The sequence below is a fragment of the Talpa occidentalis genome, unplaced genomic scaffold (genome assembly GCF_014898055.3).
Source record: "Talpa occidentalis isolate TD23 unplaced genomic scaffold, MPIMG_talOcc4v2.1 talOcc4.3, whole genome shotgun sequence".
Lineage (NCBI taxonomy): Eukaryota > Metazoa > Chordata > Mammalia > Eulipotyphla > Talpidae > Talpa > Talpa occidentalis.
Genome location: NW_023603184.1, coordinates 101,778,553 through 101,796,862, shown reverse-complemented (window position 1 = coordinate 101,796,862; position 18,310 = coordinate 101,778,553). Strand labels below are relative to the sequence as shown.

Sequence of the window (18,310 nt, the reverse complement as noted above, 5' to 3'; positions counted from 1 at the left end):
AGCCTGGATAGCTGGAATACTTACTCAGATAACTTGTGAAATCCCACCTCAGAAGGAATTGGTGCTATAAAGAAGGGAATATGGCCCAGGTCCTTGCCAGTGTGTAATTTTGATCCAGTTAAGTGTTTTGTTTAAGGGGTGGTGGGGGGACTTTGCTTGGTATCATTAGTTTTTCTTTTGTAATTTGAAGAAACCACATATACTATACAGTTCTAGGGAAGGATATATGCCTCCCATTCACATAAGTATGTCTGATCACCATATATCTTAGACACTTTTTAATTGAGTATTTATAAAACTGATGAATAGTCCGTTTTAGAGGAAATCTTTTAAAGAACTGTGATCCGAGGCCTTCCTGGTGGCACAGGGGGTTAAGACGCAGCACTATGAAGTTATTTATAGCCATTGCAGCATGAGTTTGATCCCTGGCCAGGGAGGTGACCCACATGGTGCAGCAGACCTCTCCTGACTCGCCTGCTGCTCCCCTCAGCAGTGTATTTCAGTCAATCCGCCTGTTCTGTTCCCCACTCTGTCTCTGGTGAATCCTCTCACCCCCCACACCTCTGGCCTGTATCCTAGTTCTTGTATGCATAAAGAAATAAATCCTTTAAGAAAAAGCAAACTATGATCCGTTGTGATTTGGGTCACTTTTGTCAATGACATCATAGAAGAAAAATAATAAATACCTAGTTTATCTGAAACTTACGTGGTGCTATAATAAGATTAATTGATTAACAAACTTCATTAATTTGGAAATTTTTTTAGAAAATCATTTTTAATTGCAGAACATTTTACAAAGTAGCATTTATATTAAAGGATGTTATTTTTAGTTATAATTTGTGTTAACCAAAGGTTTTTATTTACAATATAAATTTGTCAGTTATGCAGCTGCTACATGTCTTTTATTCATTGATTTGCTTTTATTAAATTAGTACCTATTAGGCAGTATGAATAATGCTTTTAAAATGAGATCCTTAAGTGTCGTTTGATTCCACTGTAATTGGGACTTCTAGAAGATGACATGTTTCTATTGAAATGTCATTTTGATTTTGGATTTCTGAAATTGGCATGTGACCTTCTGAAAGCTCAGTATTCTTTCAGTGCCCATTACTACTCATCTAAAAAATATATTCTTTTTATTGAATAGATGACTTTCATGTGTGTCTTATGAAGTTAAGTTTGGCACATTCTCTTTATGATAATTTGATAGTCAAGACTAACTGTAAAATTTTTTATTTTATATTTTAGGAAAGAGCATTGGAGGACGTAGCCACAAAATTAGCGACTATTTTGAAGTAAGTTCATTGAAGAATATCTCCAGTACTCAGTATAATTCTACTATGGGCTGAAAATAGCTTCTTAGGACAAGGCCAGCTTTGAAATACCTACTTGATTAGTGTTTCATTACCATGTGTTGTCCTGTCTTCCTGGGAACGTTAAAATTTACTTTTACAATGGTTTAAACACTTTGTAATTTTCAAAGTACTTTTTTACTTATTTGCTTATAACAACCAAGGAGAGGCAGACTAGGTACAAGTATTCCTGATTACATATGAGTAACTGAGGACCAGAAATATAAAGTAATCTACTATGGGTAAATTCTGAAGAGCAAAGAGTAGAACTTACAGTCTAATAACCTCTAGTTCAGAATTCTTTTTGCTCTCAGTATAGGTTTTGTTATATGACAGCAATATTTGAGCTCTATGGATGCGAATTAAATAATGATAAAATTGTGAATCTGTGAGTTCTTGGAAATAATAAACAGTACTAAATTTAGATTTTTACCAAATCTGGAATGTTTAGAAACACTTAAGACCACCAGTTTTATATTAAAACATTGACATGATTACTAAAACAAACATGATATACTCATGTTGAAAATATATTATTGAAAAATACATTCATAGAGCAGCATTTGCTGGTTAGGGGAAGGGCTGCATTTAAAATTTTTTTTTTACCCTCCATTTTTATTTATTTGGTTTACAAAATCTAAGGTAAAATTGTTACTGGCCATAAGATATCTAATGCTTGTTAGTTGCAGTCTGTTTCTCAGGGTTACTGTCATTAAGAATCTTTGCCAAAAGGAACAGTTCAAATAAACAAATGTTTCATGAGTCCATACTATGTTCCAGTCATTGTGTGTCTGGCACTATAGATAGAAATAATTAGACAAAGTTCCTGTGTTGCAGGAAGTTGTTTAATGAACACATTAGGAAGTCCCCCTCTCTGCTGTTCATGCCTAATACCGTGAGAGGAAACCAGTATCATCAGATTATTTTCTCCCATTTTAGTACAGAAACATGAGAAATAAGAAAAGTAGCTAAGAAACAGATTGTGTGGCTTCTCTTTATATGCAGCTAAATCATATTGTCATACCTATAAGTAAAGATCAAATTTTTATTAGACTTTCGCTGCTAAAGAGAGTGGACTAGTCTACATATAATTCTCTTTTATAGTGCCATGAACATTTGGATATTTGACAGATCCTGAGAGTGAAGATTTTAAGATGGTTGAATATGTTCATTTGCATCTACATGTAAACATAACATTTTTGGAGACATCACTGTACCTGGCCTTCGTTTTGCATTTCCCTCAAACCCATTTAAGTGACTGCTGGATTTAATTTAGAATAGGGTATATTTAAATCCTTTTTTTTTAAATGTACAAATATAGTCTTTTATTATTTTTATTTTCTATATTTTTACATCACTTTTCATTTTTGTACAATGTATGCATTTTCATCTTGGTTATAGTCCCCGTAAAATTCCCATCACCTACTTGTTTTGATCCTACTTCCTTTTCCCCATCCCGGTCCCTTATTTGGGTCTTCTAAATTCCTGCTATCAGTGAGAACATTTAAAATCTTTTTTTTTTAGGATTCCCGTTGTGTTTTTATTCTTTTGTTACAAGCATATGTATCTGTAAATTACACATAACATAATTTTGCATGTTTTAAAACTATACAAATGCTATGATTTTTAGCATATTATTTTACAACTTGTTTTTGCCTCCCACTCAGTATTATACTTTCTTTTTTTTTAATAAATTTTATTTTTATATTCCCCATACAATTGCAACCCCCTTATTTTGACCCCAATCCCTCCCCTCCCCGCTCCCCACCCCCAGTAGAGTGTCTCTGGTTCATAGTTTTTTGTTGATTTTGATTTTCACTTTCTTATAGTTATTCATTTTCCTGGTCCCTTATTTAAGTTTTCTAGATTCCTGCTATGAGTGAGACCATCCGGTATTTTTCTTTTTCTTTCTGGCTTACTTCGCTGAGCATGATCCCTTCCAGCTCCATCCATGTTGCTGCAAATTGCATGTATTTATCTTTTTTGAATGCTGAGTAATATTCCATGGTGTATATGTACCACATCTTCTTGATCCAGTCATCTATTTTTGGGCATTTGGGTTGTTTCCAAAGCTTAGCTATTGTAAACAGTGCTGCTATAAACATAGGGGTGCAGGTGCTCTTTGGAATTAATGTTTCTGTGTCCTTTGGGTAAATACCTAGGAGTGGAATTGCTGGATCATATGGAAGCTCTATGTTTAGTAGGTCCAGAAATCTCCACACAGCTCTCCATAGTGGTTGAACCAGTTTGCACTCCCACCAACAGTGCAGGAGAGTTCCTTTTTCTCCACAACCTCGCCAACATTTGTTGTTGCTAGTTTTTTTAATATGTGCCATTCTCACTGGTGTAAGATGGTATCTCATGGTAGTTTTGATTTGTATTTCCCTGATTACAAGTAATGTTGAACATTTTTTCATATGCCTGTAGACCATTTGCATTTCCTCTTCAGAGAAGTTTCTTTTTAGCTCTTCTGCCCATTTTTTGACAGGATTATTTTCTTTGTTGTTGTTGAGTCTCATCAGCTCTTTGTAGATTTTTGTGATCAGTCCTTTATCATTAGTGTTGTGTGCAAAAAAGAACATTTAAATTCTAATGCCATCTCTAAAATAACATCAATCTAGGCTTTCCCTGGTGGTCTAGTGGTTAGGATTTGGCGCTCTCTAAAATAACATAAATCTTCCTTTTTCCATTAGTACCAGGGTGGGAATGGCTCAAGTCCAGTAAGAGGCATACCCGCTGCAATCCGTTCTCCTCAGAATTCACATTCACATTCCACTCCTTCTTCTTCTGTAAGTTTTTTTCATGGGTAATCATAGATTTAGGAGTTATGTATACTGACTAACTTTTATAATTTGTTTTATTGAGAGCTTCTCTATGTTAAGTGTTTATCTTTTTAAATTATTCTGTGAGGTGAGTTGAATCCTTTTTAATCTGACCTGATGTTCATAGATTTAATTTGATTGGACATCATTTTTAGAACTTTATTTCTAAAAGAGATTTTAAGGATTCCCTGTTATGTCCAGAAATAATGTTTTTGTGAAAGAATGCTAATGAACCTGTGAGACTAAAATGAATATTCTGTATCACTTCATATTCAGTTACTGACTTAATTTCTATTTCTCCAATCCTTAAGAAAGAAGTAGGCAGCTATCAGCCTTCAGCCTTAGATCATTTAGTTCAGTGTTGGAGAAGGATCTTGGACCTAAATATTATCTTTTAATTCCTTGGTTTGTTTCTAATGTTTCAAGATACAGTTTTATATGCATTGTTTTTATTACTGGATTTCATTTATTCTTTACTTTTGTTATATAAAAGTTCAGTCACTAATCAAAAAAATACAGTGACAACTATATAAAGATGAATTACATATTTGAACAAATTATATTTGAACAATATAACCTATTTTTGCTTCCAGTGCCCCTTTATAGTCCTTGTCTATAAACATTTTGTATTTTACTCTTGTAGCTTTGGGCACATCATAGTGCTATTAATAAGTAAAACTTAAGACTCAACAAGTTGTGGTGATACCATTGATACAATGATATAATCTGTATTCAGTGATTATGTTTTTAAAACTAGTGACTAAATATACTATGAAATTCACCAATAAATTGATAACTGTACTACATATGGGCATTTACTGTTGTCCCTAGTGCTAAGTGTTTATTATTAAGATCTATTCAGGTTTTCTTTTTTTTACCCATTATAATTTGTTTTTATTTATATATTTTTGTTTCAAAATATGTATTTGGCCTTTTCTAACATATTGAAAGCATTAAAATTTCTTTTATGGGACTAAACTCTATGCTCCTTGAGAGCAGGGAATATATGGTGCTCTCACTGGCCCTTATGTAAGGGAGTAGTCAGTGAATGCTGGTTGAATGAATGGTGATTAAAATTTTTGTCAACTGTGTTTAAATTCATTTATTATCCTGATGCAATCTTAAGAAATGTTAAATAGATGTGAAGCAAACAACTTTTTTCCCCTTGCTAATGAAAAAATTTCCTTGTTTTTTTCAAGGTTCGACCGAATAGCCCTTCTCCTACTGTATTAGCTTTTGGGGACCACCCTATTTTACAACCAAAGCAGTTATCCTTTAAAATAACTCAGGTACATTATTCTTTGTGTGACTTCTAACAAAGCAGTGACCAACTTTGTACAAACAACTAAAATGTCTTCTCTGTTTCAGTAGGCATAGTCATAGAGTAAAATTGAACATCAAAAAACTTAATTATTAGAACAAAAAATGTTTGTTGGGATGAGAATTTGAAACAATCAGTTTACTATCAGCTTGTCTTTTGTTACACACTGGTTAATGTAGATATGTTGTAAGCAAGTTCAAATAGATGAGTTCTGTTTACTGATTCTTTTTGAATTTAACACCCCAAATCATTGTCTTCATGAAGTTGTTTTAGGTAGACATGAGAGCAGTTATTTAGGTGTCTTTGTGTTTATTCACATGTTTTACATACATCAGTACATAGCTTCCAGTCCTCAAACAGCTCATGAAAAGTTTTGTTATGCTCAAAAAAATCAGTGACATTTTACAGTATATAGCTATGGTTATACTGAATTTTAATGAAGAATATATCAATAATCAAAAAACTAAACTTTCAAATGTTCCTTTGTGAGTTTGTAGAATTTATGCTTCTGAAAGTCATTAAAATTTAAAATTGCACTAAGATTTTGGGGGATGCTCTTTACGTACACATACAAACTCAAATATTTTCTTTGCTTTTTAGAATCAATAAATTCTAATTTTATGTTTATATGCAGTAATATGTATAATGGGGATAATAAAAATAGCTTTCTTTCATTTAGACTGATCTCACAATGCTGAAATTAGCAGCATTAGAAAGTAATAAAAACCAGGACCTAGAAAAGAAAGAAGGTCGCATAGATGACTTGCTCAGGGTAAGTAAATACATCACAGATGGGGAAAAAAATGGAGTAAATTATCGGGCAAAATACTTCAGATACTACTCTTTAGGAAAAAAAAATCTGTAGCTAGGGAAAAATTAACTTTTTCCTGGTAGTATAGGTATGCATGATTTAAAACATAAGCATTAAAGTGAAAGTTATTTTTTTTTTTAAGATTTATTTATTTTTATTTATTTAATTTATACAAGCACTGGGTACAGTCAGAAGCGCGGGAGGGTGAGAGAATTCACCAGAGCCAGAGCGGGGAACAGAGCAGGCAGAAGGACCGAAGTACACTGCTGAGGGGAGCAGCGGGCGGCAGGAGAGGTCTGCGCACCATGTGGGACCCTCCTTTGGTGGCCGTGGAGCAGCTGGGGATCGAACTGGCGCCGCAGAGGTCGCGGGCAGCTTTGCAACCCAGCGCTCAACCGCTGCGCCAACGGGGAGGCCCGAAAGTTATTTTCTTATCTCTTTAAATGTGCAATGAGAAACAATTGGGAAATAGAAGGGAATTTATAAAATTTATTTTTATTTGATCAACTATCATATCAATTTTGTTAGTTTTAAATCTAATTGATTTTGTTGTAACCCTGATGTTTGATATTATACAAGATGAAGTAACTGCAATAGAAACTTTATTTAAAAAACATCAAAAAGTATAGTTATAATGTGATTCAGGTATGTAGCAGTGATTTTCAGCCTTTACTGCTTATAAGACTCATCAGAGGGTGGGTGGCACTTCACAAACTGCGACCTGAAAGGTTCTGATCAAGTTGATAAATCATAAGACTTGGGCATTAGTAATTTTAAAAACTCCTCCAGAGTTTTTACAAACCATTGATAAGAAAACTCAGTAAAACCACCACCTGTAATCCTATCATAATTATACCTTATGATCCCATCCCATTTCTTCCCTATGCTGTAACTATTAATCGCTATTTTAGGTTTTGTATTTGTCATGCTTCTGTGTTTATTTTTTTATTGTATATGTATATCTATTCTTAAAAACATTTCAGTTTGTGTTTGGACTTTATGTAAGCAAAACTAGACTGTATATGCCCATTTGGTCTGCTTGTTTTCACTGAGCATTATATGTAGGATTATCATGTAGTGTGCTTTCTTCAATTTGGTGCTATATAGTAAGACTTAGCTACACAGTAAAGTGCTGCGTAGTATGACTGTATACCATAATTTATCTTTTCTGCTTTAGGTGACCATTTTGTTTCTGCTTTTTGCTAGAGCAAACAGTTCAGCTAAGAACATTGCTGTGCATGTCTTTCATATGTTTAGTAAAGACATGGCCAGAATACAAGGTAGACACATCTTTAACTTAACTTTTAATGTCCTAAGTTCTCCCAAAGTGGTTGAATCACTTTACTCTCCAAAGGCAATGGGCCAGAAATAATCTTGTCGCTCATTATTCTTGTCTAGGCTTGTTATAATCAGGTTTTAAAAAAAATGTTTTTTATTCAAGCTGATGGATATAACATGGATGATGTCTGTTATGCGTTTACTATTCATTTTTTGAGTTTTTATTCAAAATATTTTAAAATATTTCAAATGAGTATATTTTCAAAACATTAACCATTCTTGTTTCTTCTGTGAAATAACTGATCATGGCATTTTTTCATTTTTCTTACTGAGTTACTGTCCTTTTTTCTAAGCGATGTCATTCAGTCTTTTTAGCATGTATGTTGATTTTCTCTGAGTATAGGTGTGTGTGTTTCATCATGCTCTCTCTTGATGATTAATTGCATTTAAAAATTTTATATGATTAAACATACCAATTTTTATTATGTTTTGTTTATACCAAATCATTTTCAAAATCATACCAAAATAATTCTTTTTCTCTCATAGGTCAAAAAGATATTCTATATTTTATTTCAAAAGATTTATAATCTGGTTTTTCAATTTAAGTTTATCTCACTGGCATTTATTTTGGTGTGAAGTCAGGCTTTATTTTAGTGTTCTTTCTGTATACATAACCAGTTGTCTGACCTATTTAATTAAAAGTTCATTTTTTATTACCATCTCAGCTATATTATTAGTTTCTGTGTACAAGTGGATCTATGTCTGTGTTCTCTACTGTGTTTCATGTTCTGTGCATGTATTAACACTGATACCACAGCATCTATCATTTAGCAATTGTCTTTGGCTATTAGTAGCAGAGAAAATAAACAATACTTTAAATTTAAAGACAAGAGTATTATTTTTTGAGAAAAGAATAGAAGTGGGCAACCCAGGTATAATGGCTTCACACAGTCTTTTATTTGGGATCTTGGCTCCTTCAGTTTTTTCTGCTGCCTCATCCTTAGTGTATGACTTCCATCTTGACGGTCATAGCAAGGTGAAAATATTTATTAAGCTTCATTTCTAATACCTGTGTCCTTTAATAGAGAATGGGAAGAGAAAGGGAAAAACAGAGTACAAGCATGTGTAGCTTTGAATACCTTATGTTTACATCACATTAAAAAATGTGTTTTTTAATTTAGGCACGTAAAATCCAGAATAAAAAGTGCGGTTTTTTTTTTTTGTTTGTTTGTTTTGTTTCGTTTTTAATGAAAGGGGAGAAAATAGATTAGGGTCATAGTAATTACTGTAGCTTCATATTAAATATTTGTGTATACACAGATACAATTTGGTGGGGTTTTATTTGACTTACCCCTAATAAGGATCTGTTTGTGCTTAATTTCATTTGTGTTTCTCTGAAAGTATCTTTATTTCACCCTTGTTTCTTGAAAACAACAACAACAAAACAGTTTTCTTAGGTATATAATTTTAGATTGCCAGAACTTTATCCCAGCATTTTCAGTTTATTATGCCACTGTCCTTTGGCTTCTACCATGTTTGGCCTAGACCTGTGTTTCTCAAAGTGTGATCCCCACACCAGAAGCACTTGTTAAAATTAAATTTTTAGACCCTACCCCAGAGCCTACTGACTTAGAAATGCTGGGTGGTGGGTCTTAGCAGTCTGTGTTACAAAGTCCTCTGGGTTATTATTCGCTTGTCACTATTATAAACTAGACTCATTAGCTAAGCTCAAGAGAGCCCCCTTCTCTGAGTGCATGACTGCCTACAAAGTTAACAAAATTGGTATCCAAGATGCTGAGGATATTGAACTGGTGACTACAGTGTCAGCCACAAGTTTTTTGGGGGAAATTTTTTTTAGTTTTAAGAGAGGGAAGAGAATTCACATTTATTTTAAGTGTTAGATTCTTTATATATTTCAATTATTTTTTAATTGAGTAAATGGCATTGCTTCTATTTTAGAAAAAAAAGAAAACTGAACTAACAATTTTGATAATTTAATTTAGCCAAATTTTTATACTTCATTGTGTGGATTTTAAAACATGGAGTATGGCTACAAATTTCATGTACTTTTCACTACACAACTAAGCAACATTTACCTAAACTATCCTTATTAGTTAAGTAGTTGTTTAAAAGAAAATTATTGGTATCATACTTAATCTTACTAATCCTTTCTCTTTATGTAATTTACTCAAAACATTTAAAATATATTTAAGTGCTTCATATACAAAAATCCTAGACCTTTCCCATTTTCTATTTATGTTGTAGGCTAACTGTGATCTCAGACGGCAAATAGATGAACAACAAAAATTACTTGAAAAATATAAAGAACGATTAAATAAATGCATATCAATGAGCAAGAAGCTGCTCATTGAAAAGGTAAGTTAAAAGTTCAGTAAATCTTCCCTTTGCTTCCACTTATCCCTTTTACATTGTATGTTTTTTATATTTAAATGAATAAAATTGAGTAAAGATATTTTTCCTCTTTTCAGAGTACACAAGAAAAACTGTCAAGCAGAGAGAAGAGTATGCAAGACAGATTACGCCTTGGGCACTTCACAACAGTTAGACATGGTGCTTCATTTACTGAACAATGGACAGATGGTTTTGCATTTCAGAATCTCGTGAAGTTAGTCATTCTTACATTTTAAAAATTTAGTATTCCTTTGAGTTTTCATTGCCTTCTAAGATTATAGATTTTGAATTCTACTTCTTATGAATCTTTTTGAAATTATAGAATTTAGTGCTGTGAAAGGAGCATGGAACAGAGCAATTGCAATTTTAGCATCAGTGGACTTCGTGATTAGTTGGCGTTTATTTATATTATATATGTTATTCAAAATATAATTTCCAAAATATGAACTAACCATCTAGCTTTATGGGTGACTTGATAAGAAATTTGTTGAAAACTTAATTTTCATTGAAAGATTTGTATCTGTAACTATTTAACCTGAGATTGTCCCTAGTTTTTTCCCTCCCCCATTTCGCCAATCCTTATTTCAGTATTAATATTTAGCATTTGTCTGCTCTCTCTATTCCTTCAGAGGAAAAAAAAAACAGGAATTTTTTCTCTTCTGCTTTAGATACATTGGCTCATAAATCAGTTGAACTGAACATGTGGCTTTAAGCATTTCTGAGGTAAATTTTAAAACAAAAAAATCATTGTTACCATATTTCCCTGAGATCAGATAGTGTAGGTAAGGATAGTTTGACTCCTTTAGGTGCTCCCTTTTGCTGGAAATTTGTTAAAAACCTGAAAACCAGTATCAACATCAGCTTCACTAGAATCAACCCAGTTATAGAAATTGAAGGCAAAACTTCATTTGACATAGCATGCCATAAATATTGTTGTTTACAAACACTGGTCCACAGTATTGCTGTGCTGAATGTTAAGTATGCCATCATGAAATACAGTGTCCTTGTGAAACTAGGAATTTGGGTTTTAATTTCTATGGCTAACAGGCTGTTAATGGTTTCTATATAGTATATATATAGTATGTGGTCAGAATTCAGTTTTAGAAAAGAGAATTCAGAATATGGAAATAATATTTATTGACAGTTCAGATAGGGAGGTATCCAAATGAAAGGTGATTAGACTTGAGCTAAAATATTGACAGTAAAAGCAGAGTAGGAGATACTCTTGACACAGAAACCATAATTTTTGAGTGTTATGTAAACAAGAATCTCTGCTGCTAACACCTACCTACAGTTGTCCTGGTAATGAATAACAACAATGGTTGCATAATAGAGTCTAAAATATAAACTCTGCCAGTAGTTAAGATTTCTCCATTGAACTGTCAAAAGAGCAAAATTGGAGTTTCCAGGTTGGTGAACATGTGGAAATTTGGGAAGAGTGGAGCACCTAGATAGGACATGGGAGGTCTATGTCCTCTCTTTGTGCCTTGCTGCCTACATCTCTTCTGTCTGGCTGTTCTGGAGTTATATCATTTTATAATAAATCAGAAATCTAGTTTCTGCTTTTCTTAATAAGCATTTATTGCATGCCTATGGTATGTTGTTACATAGGCATATTTTTTATCAGTCTATCAGTATTATGAAGCTGCATATCAATGATAATAACCCAAAACAGTTGGAAGATGAGAAAAGAAATACATATACTTTATAGTCATTGATTTCTGAATAATCAGTTATTAGCTATATATCCATTCCAGTAATTCTTTATTATTTCATTAGAATTTAATCATTAAGGTTATTTTCATTTTTTTTTAAAGATTTATTTATACATACAAGAGCTGGGGTATAGGCCAGAGGTGTGGGCGGTGAGAGGATTTACCAGAGACAGACTGGGGAACAGAACAGGCAGATCTGCTGAAATACACTGCTGAGGGGAGGAGCGGGAGAGACAGGAGAGGTCTGCTGTGCCATGTGGGTTGCTCCCTGGCTGGGCACCGAACTCGTGCTGCAGAGGCTGTGGACAGCTTCATAGGTTGCATCTTAACCCCTTGCTCCACAAGGGAGACCCTGTTGTTTCATTTATAACATCTTGATTGTGCTCTCAGCTAGCTTTAAAAGTTGACTTTTTTTAATAAGTTGAAATTATTTCCAACTCCAAGTGAAAACTGGATGAAGTCTTGCTCTGACTTTACTATTCTTGAGATTTTTCTCTATCCTTTTACTCTTCTTCCTAAGTGAATCTGGATTGTTTCACACCTTCCTTGTTCTACTACCTAACTAGCTATGGCAAAAGGAAATGTGTATAAAGGCAGCTTTGCATCATCAGAGTAGAAGTTTTATCATTCTGGCTTGAATGGGCGTGGGGGAGCAAGGATTGGAAACATTGGACCTGTTCTAGGTCTAAATATTGTAATTATAGTATTTAAGCTATTTTGTAGCATGAGTGAGGTATAATAGGGAACATGGTTACTAGTACAGCAAGCTTAAGTTGTAAGTTATGATGAGATGGTTTGAAAAGCTTCACTGTTAGATACTTAATACTCTGGTCAAATTGCCAGAAGTCTTACCTGTGTTTTTATTATTGATGTCATATCTATTAATTTTTAGAATTTGTAAGCTTTGTATTCTTGAATGGTAAGCACTAGTACTTTTACTTTCTCTAATTGCCCATTTCTCAAAGCCATGCTGAATTTTTTGCTCTTTCCTTTATTTAAATTGTCAGAATCCCTTCTTCCTAAATTTCTTATATTAAGGTCAATTGTTGTTTCATTTGAAAATATCATTTGTCCATTCCCAAAATTTCTTTTTTTAACATAGATAATTTAGAACATAATACTGATTAGATTCATGTTTATATTTTTAAGTTTTTCTGTAAGCGCTAAGTAATGAAATACATTTTAAAAATCTACCTCGTAGTTCATTCCTTTTTTTTTTTTTCCTTTCCATAGCTTATTTATTTCAGCAAATATTTATTGAATACTTAATATGTGCTGATCACTGTGCTGGGCACTAGAGGCCCAAAAGAATAGAAAATAAATAGAACCTCTGTTCTCATGGATTAATGTAGTCTTACCAGACACAGGAATGACATTTATTAGAAGGAGTTGAGGAACTATAAGATACCATGATATATATATGGCCACACGTCTTTCCCTAGTCCAGGAGATTTAGGGAATGTTCAAAATAAGATCTGGACAACAAGTATTAGTTGATTCACAAGGTTGGAACCATTAGGTTATAATATGTGGTTTTATTATATGATTTTTCATGTTTATTAATGTATTTTCATGTTTTAATTGTAAAAAGTAATAGAAGGTTAATACGGTTTTTAAAATTTATTTTTATATAGGCAACAAGAATGGGTGAATCAGCAAAGGGAAGACATTGAAAGACAAAGGAAACTTCTAGCAAAACGCAAACCTCCCACAGCTAATAATTCTCAGGCACCCTCTACCAATTCTGAACCAAAACAAAGGAAAAACAAAGCAGTCAATGGAGCAGAAAATGATCCCTTTCTTAGACCAAATTTACCACAACTGTAAGCTTCCACTTTTAATTTTCCTTTTTTAAATTGTTGCCAGTGAGCATGAATGTTAGTAATGTATGTTATTTATAGTTAAACTAATATATAAACAGTAAAAATAGTTACAGCAAGGGAGGAAGGCAGTATTAAAAATTGATCTCGAAATTAATAGTAAGCCCCAAATATTTCTACCTTTTAAAGTGGTGCTTTATGAATTCTCTTTTTAAATTGAGACTTAGGTACCTAAGAGGAGATGGAATCCATTCTTTCATGTTTGAATGATAATTATCAGTTTTGGGTTATTCCATTTCAGTGTTTCAATTAATAATTGTTTTCTTTTTCTGCTGAAATGTTAAGTAATGTAACAGACATATCTTCTTAACCTGTAATAGAAAACACTGGTATGTTATAGGTGTTGTTTTTTTCCTTTCTGCTGTTTGGTTTTTGAAATTTTATGCATTAATGATGAATTACTCTTTATAATTCAAGGGATACAGACATTTCAAAAAACAGTTTGATACTTACTTGAAAAATATAGAAGGGTATAATAATAAATAAAAACATGATCCCATCCTACGGAGAACACCATTGTTAAAATTTTGATGTTCATCTAAACAAATTTTTTTTTGTTTTATAACTTATCTAAGTTTTTGTAGGTAGGAAATATATTCTATACATACATATACATATACCCTCTTAATATGAATGTGTTCTTTTTCTAATGTTTTATTTTGTGCTTTGAATCCCATGCCCTCCTACAGCAGGAATCTCTCTTATTGATGCTTCCTTTATCTTACATCTTAAACCTTTTCCTCTCTACTAGTCCTTCCTTTCAGAAAATTAAAAAAAAAAAGAACAACTCTCCCTCAGTTATAAATCCCTAAAGTCTTTGTTCTCTGTCATCTTCATTACTGGGTTTCTTTAAAGACCTGCCTGTGCCTGCAGTTTATTCTGCCTCAACTTCTATTCTCCTTCCTTAACTGAAATTGTTCTTTTAAAGATTGATACAAAATGCCATAGACATTTTAGTTTTTAACTTGACAGTGCTGAATATTGTTGAATCCTCTCCCCTCCCTCCCCCCACCAGAAGACTCTTACCTTAGTTTTTAAAATACTTTGTTGTCCTAATTTTCATTTTAACTTATCTGGCTACATCTCCTCAGTCCTTTCTGTGACCATTTACTCAAACAATTTGTAAAATGTAGATGTATTTTAGGGATCTGTCCTAGGCCATCTTCTTATTCCACATATTTTCCTTGAGCTACTTTCAGAGTTACTATGTACATACTACTAACATCCAAACTTCTATTTCCAGCCCACTTTTTCTGTTAAGTATCAGATATTTGTATCTTAGTCTTGAATGTCATATTGTTGTTTGGTTGATACTAAATGTTTTGCTGGTACCTCTAATGCTGCCTGTTCAAAGCTGTATTTACTGAAGAACACAAAAACTTTACTTATCTTTCCATTTCAGTCTCTCTACACATGCACACAGAGACATGCAGACACACCACTGCCTTTCCTGTATTCTCTGTATTAGTAAATGCTACTACCATCCGCTAAGTTCCACATGCCAGAATTCTTGTTGTCACACTTGACATTTTTTCTTATCCGTATTTACTACTTTTATTTTTTTAAAGATTTATTTTTATTTATGTATACAAGAACTGGAGCATAGACCAGAAGTGTGGGGGGTGAGAGGATTCGCCACCAGAGGCAGAGTGGGGAGCAGAACAGGCAGATCTACTGAAATACACTGCTGAGGGGAGCAGCGGGCGAGACAAGAGAGGTCTGCTGCTCCATGTGGGTTAGCTCCCTCGCTGGGAATTGAACTCATGCCACAGTGGGTGGCAGTAGCTTGATAGCACTGAGACTTTCCCTGTGCAACCATGGAGGCCCTACTACTTTCCTTTTAAATAGGTGGTGAAAATCTTTCAAAGTTCATCTTAAATCTACTTCTTCTTAAGTCTTCTTAAGTTTGAGAAGCTATTGCAAGCTGGAATTAAAGCATCTATCTACCCAATAATATTTTATTAGAAAATTATTGTAAATTATTAAATTTGTTGCTTAATAAAATGGGTAAATGGGTAAACAAGTTGTTTTTTCAGAAGCAAGTATGTGTTAGAAGTAGGTATTTCCACCCCCTTTGTGACCTAGTTCTCCTAAATCTCAAATATGTGCACTTACTGCCAGCTCTCTAACTCAGGTTACTTACTCTTTCTTTGCTTGGGTTATTTGTCTCTATCCCCTCTCCCAACTTCAATTTTGGTCTAATTCTCCAATCCATTTTCATGTGAAGTCAGTCATTTTTTTATGAAATTAAAATGGTATCTCTTCATTTTCTTCTTTCTTTATAATCCTAGCACACCTCACTATTGCTTAAATGATATAATTCAAAAGTCTTAAGACTTACATAGTCTTAATAAGGCATGGCTTATAAAACACTTTTTATCTGGGTCCTTATGACCTCACCAGCCTCATCTTTACCATTGACCAGAACTTCCCCCTCACTGCCAACTTCCAAACTCCAAACATTTGTCTTAATTTCAGTTCATCTTTTAAATCCCATCCTAGATGGTTCCTCTTCCTGAAAACTTTTGCTTAACCCTTGAAAGAAAAGAGTTAACTAATTAGAGTTAACTATCTCTAGGGTATCACTGTACAGCTTCTCTGTCTATTCACTTAGTTAATACCACTAGAAGCATCTTAGGTATTGTTCCTTTTTCCCTACTTCTCCATATCTGTTTCCATAACATTTTTGTATCTGTCCATCTTCATTGTCACTAGCTTAATATGGACCCTCATCTCTTTTTAAAAACTTAAATTACTGTTTCTTATCTGTCTCATCATGTCACTATCATGTTTAAACTCCTTCACCGGCTTTCAAGATAAAGTTCACTCTCATAAAGATCCTTTTTAGTCCTCCTCCTTCCTCTAACTTCATTCCCTAATATGTGCCCTGCTATCCTGCCTCAGACTCGTTTCAGTTCTTTAAATAGATTGCACTTTATTGTTTCTGGGCAGAAACTTTGGTTCATCTTGTTCTTGCCCTTTTTTACCTGTCTCATTTCCTACTCATCCTTTAAGGCATGGCTCAAACACCAATCTCAATAGGAAAATCTTCTAACTTTTTTTTTTGTTCTTCCCATTCCCCCTTCAGTGTTTATATCATTTTGTATGTGACAGTGTTGTAGTGTTTATGTCACTATTTTATCTCTGTATTCCCACTATCTAGCACAGTTTCTTACACATGAAAAGTGCTCAGTAAATATGGTCATCGCTTGGTATCCAAGGGAGATTGGTTCCATGGCCTACATGGGTACCAAAATCTATAGATGTTCAAGTCCTTCATGTAAAATGGTATAATATTTCTATGCAACCTGTGCACATCCTTCTGTATAATTTAAATGATCTCTAGGTGACTTATACTACCTAATACAATGTAAATGCTCTGTAAATAGTATATTGCATTGTTTCGGGAATGATGACAAGAAAAAAGTATTTATTTTCAATATAGGTAATCATCGTAGACCTTAACTGCCTGATAGGTATTTCCGATCCAAAGTTGGTTAAATTTGTTTCTAGAACCCAGAGTTAGAGAACTGACCGTACTAAATTATAATACATAAGCATTTGATTGAGCTTCATATTTTCATTTTCAAAAGACCATTTTTCTAGTTTCACAGGTCTTTTGCTTGTCTTCCAAGGCGATAACTTTAACCATAGTTCAATAATCATTTCCATCTATTTTATTGCATATGTTGACTTAGAACTACCCCTCAAGTGATACTGGTATGTGTTCCTGGAATGGGAAATAAATTGATACTGTGTAACAATTAGATTGCCTACAAACCAGGTATAAACAGGGAGGGAAAAAACCCACAGATTCCCTTTGATTCATATATAATAGTTTGATTTTAACAGTTCTGCTTGGTACTGTTCTGCTAGTATAAAGTTCTTAAGAACCTTGTGACTCTACCATATGTGATACAGGATTCACTCCATTAGACATCCTTGACATTCTTTTTCAAGTAATTTCATCATGACCTTTTGGCTTGGGCTGAGAGATCTGAGGGGGATATATGAATCATATACTTCATCTCTTTAATGTGACTGAATACTCTGATATTTCTGGAGTATTAGCAAAATGGGTTCAGCTACACATTTGGGGGAGGGGAACACTAAATCTTAATTTTAGTGTATTTTGTACTCTGGATAGGATAAGATTTTTTTTCTTTACAGTATCGTTGTTGTGATATCATTGTTAATTATTGCACAGTATTGGTTTCTCCCCTCAGGAGTAGTCACAGTAGTGGATAGGAAAAGAATTTCTTATTTGTTTATTTATTTATTATTTTAATTTTATTTTTATATTCCCCTTACAATTACAACCTCCTTATTTTGACCCCAACCCCTCCTTTCCCCGCCCCTCACCCCCCACAGAGTGTCTCTGGTTCATAGTTGTTTGTTGATTTTGATATTTTCTTTCTTATAGTTATTCTTTTCTTGGTCCCTTTTTTCAGTTTTCTAGATTCCTGCTATAAGTGAGACCATCCTGTATTTTTCTTTTTCTTTCTGACTTACTTCGCTGAGCATGATCCCTTCCAGCTCCATCCATGTTGCTGCAAATTGCATGTGTTTATCTTTTTTGAATGCTGAGTAGTAATCCATAGTGTATATGTACCACATCTTCTTGATCCAGTCATCTATTTTTGGGCATTTGGGTTGTTTCCAAAGCTTAGCTATTGTAAATAGTGCTGCTATAAACATAGGGGTGCAGGTGCTCTTTGG

At 33.6% G+C, this 18,310-nt stretch overlaps 1 protein-coding gene across 2 annotated transcripts in view; it reads left to right on the top strand.

Moving 5' to 3' along the window:
- The window catches only part of TLK1 (tousled like kinase 1), a 121,934-nt gene that overhangs the window by 66,933 nt on the left and 36,691 nt on the right, over window positions 1–18,310 (top strand). For both annotated transcript variants that reach the window (XM_037523523.2, XM_037523522.2), the window contains 7 exons: window positions 1,249–1,295; window positions 4,046–4,141; window positions 5,374–5,463; window positions 6,175–6,267; window positions 9,850–9,960; window positions 10,074–10,210; window positions 13,346–13,534. In XM_037523523.2, coding sequence (XP_037379420.1) covers window positions 1,249–1,295; window positions 4,046–4,141; window positions 5,374–5,463; window positions 6,175–6,267; window positions 9,850–9,960; window positions 10,074–10,210; window positions 13,346–13,534 — 763 coding nt within the window. The remainder of the gene's footprint in view (window positions 1–1,248; window positions 1,296–4,045; window positions 4,142–5,373; window positions 5,464–6,174; window positions 6,268–9,849; window positions 9,961–10,073; window positions 10,211–13,345; window positions 13,535–18,310) is intronic.